General features: G+C 39.3%; 1 protein-coding gene across 1 annotated transcript in view; it reads left to right on the plus strand.

The window, feature by feature from the left end:
• The window catches only part of CFAP54 (cilia and flagella associated protein 54), a 361147-nt gene that overhangs the window by 51627 nt on the left and 300593 nt on the right, over window positions 1-8927 (plus strand). Inside the window, exon 15 of the mRNA XM_017511466.2 lies at window positions 6582-6658. Within this exon, the coding sequence (XP_017366955.1) occupies window positions 6582-6658 (77 nt within the window). The remainder of the gene's footprint in view (window positions 1-6581; window positions 6659-8927) is intronic.

Genomic DNA, 8927 nt, shown 5'->3' on the forward strand with positions numbered 1-8927 from the left:
GGTTTCACCATGTTGGCCACACTGGTCTCAAACTACTGACCTCAAGTGATCTGCCTGTCTCAGTCTCCCAAAGGGCTGGGATTACAGGTGTGAGCCACCACGCCTGGCCACCTCTCCCCTCTTTTATATTCTTTTGTTTTTCCTCCCCTTCCATTTCCCATAAGAGTGAATGCTTGAAGGAAGACTATGTTTTGGTCACTGCCATCTTCTTGGTACCCACCACATTGTCTGACACAGAGTAGGAGATCAGATAAGTATCTGTTGAGTGGATCAGTGTCATTCTACTTTCTATCTCCTTTTTTATCTTCTTTCTGCTAATTCCTTCCTCTTAAAATTCTTGCTTCATTTATTCTATTTCTCCTCTACTTTCTCTTTTTCTTCTTATCTTTATCATCTTCCTCTTTTTGCTCTCATTTCCTAGCCCCCAACTCCCCATTCTTCCTGTCTCAACCTCTTTCTCGTCTTCATTATTCTCTTCTCCATTCAGGAGATGTCTTCTCTCAAAGGATGGCCTTCTGCTGTGACCTCCTTGTTCTTTGTTCTGCCTCTGGTTGCAGCCCTGTACTATATTTCATGGGGTGGGGAATGATGTGGAAGAGTCTATGGCGGGTGTTTACTTTGCTATTTCACCCCTCTTACAGAGCATGTATGACATTTGGAGGACTTTGTAATAAGGTGATTGTTTACCGGGAGATTCACTAATCTGGCTCCTCCTGTCCTCCTGTGGCTTTGCAGATGGAGTTTTAGAGCCATGGTTCTCAAATTTTGATTGTTATCAGTATTTCCTGAAGGCTTGTTAAAAATGCAAGGCACAGGCTCTGTCCTACTTTAGCTAGCCTGGACCTTTTTAGTTTTAAATAGCTTCCCAGGTGAATTTGATATATATCAAAGTTTGACAAGCATCAGTTAAAAGTCTCTGGCCATCTAACACATTCAGTGACCTCAGGCCATATTTCTGACATGTCCTGGCTTAAAATGCTTTTTTTTTTTTTTTTTCTTTTTAAAACTTTTATTATAGAGCTTTAAATATATATAGAAAAAAAAAAACACCATGTATGCATCATCCAGCATCCATAATTACCAACATCTTTTCAATCTTATTTCTTCTCTCCCTGCAACATTTCTCCCTCCCCAAGTATTTTAAAGCAGACGTGTCATTTTTCCAGCAAATACCACCCCATCATGTATATGTGTGTGTGTATCCAAGTTTTTTTTTTTTTTTTTGAGACAATCTCACTCTGTTGCCAGGCGCCAGGCTGGAGTGCAATGGTGCGATTTTGGCTCACTGCAACCTCCGCCTCCCGGGTTCAAGCAATTCTCCTGCCTCAGCCTCCCAGTAGCTTGGACTACAGGCACACACCACCATGCCCAGCTAATTTTTGTATTTTAGTGGAGAGGGGGTTTTGCTATGTTGGCCAGGATGGTCTTGATCTCTTGACCTCGTGATCCACTCACCTTGGCTTCCCAAAGTGCTGGGATTACAGGCATGAGCCACCGTGCCCAGCTCCAACTTTCTAACAGATAAGAATTTTTTTTTTTAACATAAAACCACAGTGCCATTATTATTATACCTTACAAAATGGGGAATACGTCCCATGTTCCTGATTGTATTAAAAAATATCTTTTAAAGTTGGTTTGTTCCAATCAGAATCCAAACAAGGCCCATACATTGTATTTTCTTGACGTGTTTCTTAAATGTCACTAATCTCTAATGGTTCCTTTCCTTCATAGTCTTCTTTTAAGATATTTATCTTTTGAAGAAACTGAGTCACTATCCTGTGGGATTTTTCATATTCTGGATTTGACTATTTCCCTCCATGTGATGTTGGTTAACTTGCTTCTTACCTGGTAGTTATATGTGGATGCTTACTTAGATTCTGGTGATACTTTGTTAACAAGAGTTCTTGCCAATTGTCTTATTTTTCAGCAACAATACTTCATAGGTAGTGCTATTTACTCTCTTGCATTGAATCAGGAAGCACACAATGCCTAGTTGTCTCACTTTTTGTGCTCTAAAGATTTATCAGTGAGTTCAGGTGTTCTCAGCTTGGGTTTTTTCCTAGGCTGGTTCCCCAGAAGCAGATTCTGAGACAATGATTTGAGTGAAGTAGTTTATTTGGGACCTTATCCAGGGAAGCACAGTGGAGGAGTGGAGAAGTGAGACAGGGGAAGAAAGGAAGCTCCACGTAAGGCACAGTAAGTTAATGAGAAGGCTGCTCTTGTGGGTTCAGGGCCTACTCCCATGAGGGACCTCTAGGAGACCATAAGAACGTGTCTGAGAGAGTTGGGAGATTGGGGTATTTCTACAACTTTTATCTGTCATTGGTGGAGGACTGATAGGAGACTGGGGATAAAAGCCAGGAGGGACTCCTAACTTCTCTCATTCCTTTTGCATTTATTATACTGATGTCTTCAATGAAGAATTTACCTCATCAACTATTTGGCTAGTCTGGTTATTTTTGAGTGTGTAATGGACATTATTATTGCTAAATGTTTTGTAGGAATGATTTAGGCTTTGGATGATGTTTTCTTTTTCTAGGGAAGATTTATGCTTGCTTTTACTAGATACATGAAGGCACTAATACTGTAGGATCCCATTATTCCAGTTTGAGGGATTACAATATTTTGAATCTGAAATGCTTTCTCTTTGAATATCTATTTTCAGTTTACCCTAACTTCTAGGATGCAGTCTCTTTTGCTTCTCATCCTTGGTGGGCCCTGGATACTAATCCCTGTTGCTTTTCTTTCAAGGCTATCAGAAGTATCACTCAGTTTCTCAGTTTCTTTCTCCAAAATTGACATAAACCCCAGTGAGAAAAGTAGCTCTAATGGCCTCCCTTTCCAAGATTCAGGTGTGACTCTGTGATACTATGATATATGATATATATTCAGTTGACCCTTGAACAACATGAGGGTTAGGGGCACTGACCCTAAATGCGTGTTTTGGCTCCTCTAAACCTTACTCTAATAGCCTACTGTTGACTGGAAAGCTTCCCAATAACATAAACCATCAATGAACACATATATTTTATATGTTATATACATATACATATATAAAACATACATATAAAACATATATAATTACTTTTGTCTACAGTTCCTGGCTTATGACTCCCATAGTTCTTGTTATTTCCTAAGTGACTAAAACAATAAGCTACCTTTTGTTAACGAATTTGGCTTTTTGTCCTTGGTTCCTGAAGTAGTTTCAGAACAGCTTTGGAGCAATAAAAGTGAAAGAGAGTCTTTTGTTGTAATGTTGGGGCACTTTAGGCCTCCGAAGCAGGCCTCAGGAAACAATCTCTCTCTCTCCCTCTGACCTTCTACTTTCCTTCTTTCATCTGCTGCTTTTTCTCTCCAAGGATGGCCATAGAAACTGAAAATATACTCTCTCTCTCTGACTTGGAGCTGATCATAAAGAAATTCTCTGACCTACCTTGTCTGATTGTAGGACATAAGACTCATTTCAGAGGGGTCCTGCCCCATACCCAGGAGGAAGGAATGTGGCACAGACAGGCCAAGAAGAATCTGAACACACAGGCCTTGCTGGGTATCTGAGTCCATTTTCTGTTACTTATAACAGAATACCCACACTGGGTAATTTATAAAGAAAAAGACTTTATTTCTTACAATTGTGGAGGCTGAGAAGTGCAAAGTCTAGGGGCTGCATCTGGTGAGGGCCTTCTTGCTCATGGAGACTTTCTGCAATGTCCTGAGGTGGTGCAGAGCATCAGTGATAGGGGGCTGAACATACTAGCTTAGGTCTCTCTTCCTCATCTTTTTCTTTTCTTTAGACAGAGTCTCGCCCTGTTGCCCAAGCTGAAGTGCGATAGCTCGATCTCGGCTCACTGCAGCCTCTGCCTCCTGGGTTCAAGCTATTCTCTCACCTCAGCCTCCTGAGTAGCTGGGATTACAGGCGTGAGCCACCATACCCAGCTAATTTTTTGTATGTTTAGTAGAGATGGGGTTTCACCATGTTGGCCAGGCTGGTCTTGAACTCCTGACCTCAGGTAATCCGTCTGCCTCAGCCTCCCAAAGTGCTGGCATTACAGGCATGAGCCACTGTGCCTGGCCTCTTCCTCTTTTTATAAAGTCACCAGTCCCATTCCCATGATAATTCATCAATCCGCTAACCTATTAATCCATTAGCCTATGAATGAGTTAACCTATTTATGTGAACAGAGCCTTCATGACCCAGTCATATCTTATGGGATCTATCTCTCAATACTGCCACATTGGGGATTAAATTTCAACATGAGTTTGGACGAGGCAGATATTCAAATCATAGCAATGGGTTTCTAAACGGTACTAGATCATACCCTTTTTGTCCAATCGCCTTTCTACACAGCTGTACATCCATCAATTATGCATATCTAAAGAAGTCTCCATAAAAGGTTCATGAGGACAGGGTACAGAGAACTTCTGGATAGCTGAGCATTTGACTGTTCCTGTAGGGTGGTGGTCCTGGGAGGGCATGGAAGCTCCATGCCCCTTTCTTTATACCTTGTGCTATGTATCTCTTTATCTGTATCCTTTGTAATAAGCTTTATGATAAAATGGTAAACATAACTGTTTCCCTGAGTTCTGTGAGCCACTCTTGCAATTAATCAGACCCAGGGAGGGGATCATGAGAACTAGTTTGTAGCCAATTGGTTAAGAACACAGGTAAAACAAGCTGGGGCTTATGCCAGCATTGGAAGCAGAGAGCGGGGTCTTATGGGTCTGAGTCCTCCATCCGTGTGATCTGACTCTATCTGCAAGATAGTGTTGGAAGTAAACAGGGTTGGAGAACACCCAACTGGTGTCCACTGCAGAACTGATTGCATGTTTGGTATGTGGGGACCCCCCAACTCCACATATGGTCACAGAAATCTGTTGATTATTGTGGCATGAGAGCAGGGAAAAATAGTTTGTGTTTTTTTCACACTCCCTTCCCAAGATCCTGACCCTGTATTTATTTATTTTTCACCATCTTCTTAGCTTGTAGATTAAAAAAAATATATATATATATATATTTCAGGTTTTCCTTAGCCCAGATATTTTTTCTACATTATCCATTACTGATTACTTTTTAAAAATGTTTATTTCTGGCTGGGCACAGTGGCTCACGCCTGTAATCCCAGCACTTTGGGAGGCTGAGCCAGGCAGATCACTTGAGGTCGGGAGTTCAAGACCAGCCTGGCTAACAATGGTGAAACCCCATCTCTACTAAAAATATAAAAATTAGCCAGGCATGGTGGCATGGGCCTATAATCCTAGCTGCTCAGGAGGCTGAGGCAGGAGAATCACCTGAACCTGGGAGGCGGAGGTTACAGTGAACCGAGGTCGCACCACTACACTCTAGCCTGAGACAGAGTGAGACTCTGTCTCAAAAAAATAAAATAAAATAAAGTCTATTTCTTACTTAATGTTATTTTATTTACTAGTTACTGTGGGGGAGATTATTGTTTTATACCATTATAATTGGGCTAAATAAAATTTAAGTTATTGATGCTTTGTTAAAATGTTTCATTTCTGAAGAACTAATCAATATTGGAGCATAATCCATTTATAAATTTGAAAACTTCTATGTTTATATAATAAGGGGTTGTCCCATTTAGATATATAAATTCTTATAACTTCTAAGAATGTTATTCTTAGCACCTATTGCCACATAAAACATAAAGTACAAGTCTTCTCTGATATTTGTCTAAATTGATAAGGGTCCTAGGCTGTTATTTTCTGAAAGCTTATTTATTTATTTATTTTTTGAGATGGAGTCTCGCTCTGTCACCCAGGCTGGGGTGCAGTGGTGCAATTTCGGCTCACTGCAACCTCCGCCTCCTGGGTTCAAGCAATTCTCCTACCTCAGTGCCCCTCAGTAGCTGGGATTACAGGCACGTACCACCATGCCAGGCTAATTTTTGTATTTTTAGTAGAGAGGGCTTCACCATGTTGGTCAGATGAAACATGGTGAACTTGAACTCCTGACCTCAGGTGATCTACTCACCTTGGCCTCCTAAAGGGCTAGGATTACAGGTGTGAGCCACTGTGCTTAGCCTCTGAAAGATTTTAATTGGATGTTATAGAATATAGAGAAAGATGATATTGACTTGTAATATTTGATTTGGTGTCTTACATTAGAAAATGCTTTTTTTTTTTTTTTTTTGAGGCAGGGTCTCACTCCGTCACTACTCCATCACCAGGCGCGAGGCTGGAGTGCAGTGGCGCGACCTTGGCTCACTGCAACCTCCGCCTCCTGGGTTCAAGCAGAAGATGCTTTTAAATTACCTTATAGAATAAAAAATTTAATTACATGGAATAAACAATTTGGTGTTTAGTCAAATTCTACTGTTGAATCATTTCTAAGATCATGGGTAATTAAAAAGTAATTAAATATAAAGTTTTTTATGATTATGATTCACTGCTATATTTCCATTTTTCTCTTTCTTCCTTTTTATTCCTCTGGTCCTTCTTTCTTTTCCTTTGTTTCTTCCTTGCTCTTGCTCTGTGCTCTTCCTCTTCCTACTTTTCCTTTGTTTCAAATCTCCTTCTCTTCCTTCCCCTCCATCGTTCATTCCCTTCCTCCTTTCTTTCTTTTCCAGACGTACCTTTAACAAAAGGGACTGATGAATTCCCTGGAGCTCCAAAAGGGATCACAGAAATTCTTCCAATATTAAAGGTATTACTACATATTTAGAAAATTTAGTTGAAACATGAATTTTTATTTTCAAATAATATGAAATTGTAAATGTATAATGGTTAATTGTAGAAATAATTTTGAATATTTAAAATTTAAGGATTGTATGATTTTATATATTGAGAACTATAGAGACATTTTTCTACTGTAATGAAGCCCCATTATAATTTACCATTTCCTCATATGCTAGCTTAAGAAACAAAGTATTACTGTTATAGATAAAACTCACCTCCTCTGCTAATCTCTCTTGATCACCTTGGCTTTCCCCTATTTAGGAGTAACTCCTATCCTAAATAATGTCTTCAAGATATTTATATAAAAGATATTTGTATAATACATAGATATAAATGACTTTGCTTGGCTTTTAATAACATGCCAACCCCTTCTCACATTTGTATTTGGGAGCCCTCTGAAATATAAGAATAAGTGCTAATTTTGAAAGTGTTATTTGTATCTATTCTCTTCCATACTTGGTATAATAGATAAAGTCCTAAGAAATGGTACCAATCAAATGCCATCATGAATGTACAGGAGGACTGTGGGGTTATTCTGAATTTACTTTCTTAAATGCATGTTCCTCTCCTAATAATAAGTTTCAGGGGATGCAACTGAGTACTTAAGGCTGTATTGTGTCTTCTTAGATTTGAGAAATCTTAAATTGAGAACAGAGACTGAGACATGCATAAGAGGTTGAGGAGGCGTAATAGCTGTCTGGCAATTTTTTTTTTCCCAGGGATCACTTACAATGTCTGCTAAATATGCAGCTTCCTGTTTCTCACAGCAGACATATGCAATCATAATTTCAGGTGTGAGATTCTTAACAGTTCCTCCGGTAGATTTTTAAGGACATTAGAGTTTGAGAATCACCAACTTATGGGCTAGCACTTATTCTTTGAGGCAGAATAGGGCAGATATAGAAATTCTAATCGTAGGTACAAAGCGCTAGATTTTGCCTTTGGAGGAAAATTTTCTGGCAGTTAAAACCACTATGTGAAATTGGTTTCTTTGAAGGTGGAAATTTTCCCATAACAAAGAAATAAGAGACTATTTATGAACTATTGCTATTATTATTTAAATAAGAAAAATATACTCTCTTCAAGATGATTTATTACCATCTGCTGAGAACAGAGAAGTCTGATGACAACAGTGTGAATTTTACCCCCTAAAGTTATGCAATACACAATCTGCTCGGCTGTACGGGGCCATATAGGAGACCATAGTTTCTTTGGCATGGTCAAAGAGCACAGCATTTGGTGTGAGTGGTTGAGTTCAGACTCTGATATTGACTGTTTGTTTGATGCTGAATGAATTACTTTATCTGTTCGAGTATTTGTGTCCTCATCTGTAAAATTATAATAGTACCTATTCCACTGAGTTGTTACATAGTTTAAATGAGATATTTGTAATGTGGAAACTAGTACCTGGCACAGGATAGCTGCTGTTTTTCTCTTATGTCTTATGTAAAGCACTGAATCTCAACTTAAGGTTTTTAGACCCACTGAAAGTGGAATGAAGTTGAGGGAAAAAAATGACAGTTTATTGTAAGGAGAATCCACAATTTATATGTTCACTCAGTAGAGTCTGTAGGTGGGATAAATTATATAACTTGAATATATACATTCTACCATTTAAAAAATGTATGAGACACTATTGTGAATAAATGAAAGAAAACTTATTTTAAAGTTTTACTGAACACAGAGCATTTATTTCTTTAACAAATGGGTTATAAAATTATAACTAATTGATATGTGCCTTATACATGGCTATGGCAACTAAAAGATTATTAGTAAAGCATTTAGCCTTATATCTGGAACATGTTTCAGTTCCATGTTGACTGTGATGAGGAGGATGAAGATCATAAAGATGATGTTGGTGGTGATAGGGATGATGGTGATGATGATGATACGGTGTGAGTGTGTATATGTATGCGGCCTTTGAAATGTTTTGATGTTAATAAGATATCCTGGCTGGGTGCAGTGACTCACGCCTGTAATCCCACCACTTTGGGAGGCTGAGGCAGGTGGATCACTTAAGGTCAGGAGTTTGAGACCAGCCTGGCCAACATGGTGAAACCCCGTCTTTACTAAAAATACAAAAATTAGCAGGTGTGGTGGCACCTGCCTGTAATCCCAGCTACTCAGGAGGCTGAAGTGTGAGAATCGCTTGAACCTGGGAGGTGGAGGTTGAAGTGAGCCAAGATTGCACCACTGCACATGAGCCTGGGCGATGGAGTGAGACTCCTCTCAAAAAA

This window comes from Cebus imitator, unplaced genomic scaffold, assembly GCF_001604975.1.
Source record: "Cebus imitator isolate Cc_AM_T3 unplaced genomic scaffold, Cebus_imitator-1.0 Scaffold18, whole genome shotgun sequence".
Classification (NCBI taxonomy): domain Eukaryota; kingdom Metazoa; phylum Chordata; class Mammalia; order Primates; family Cebidae; genus Cebus; species Cebus imitator.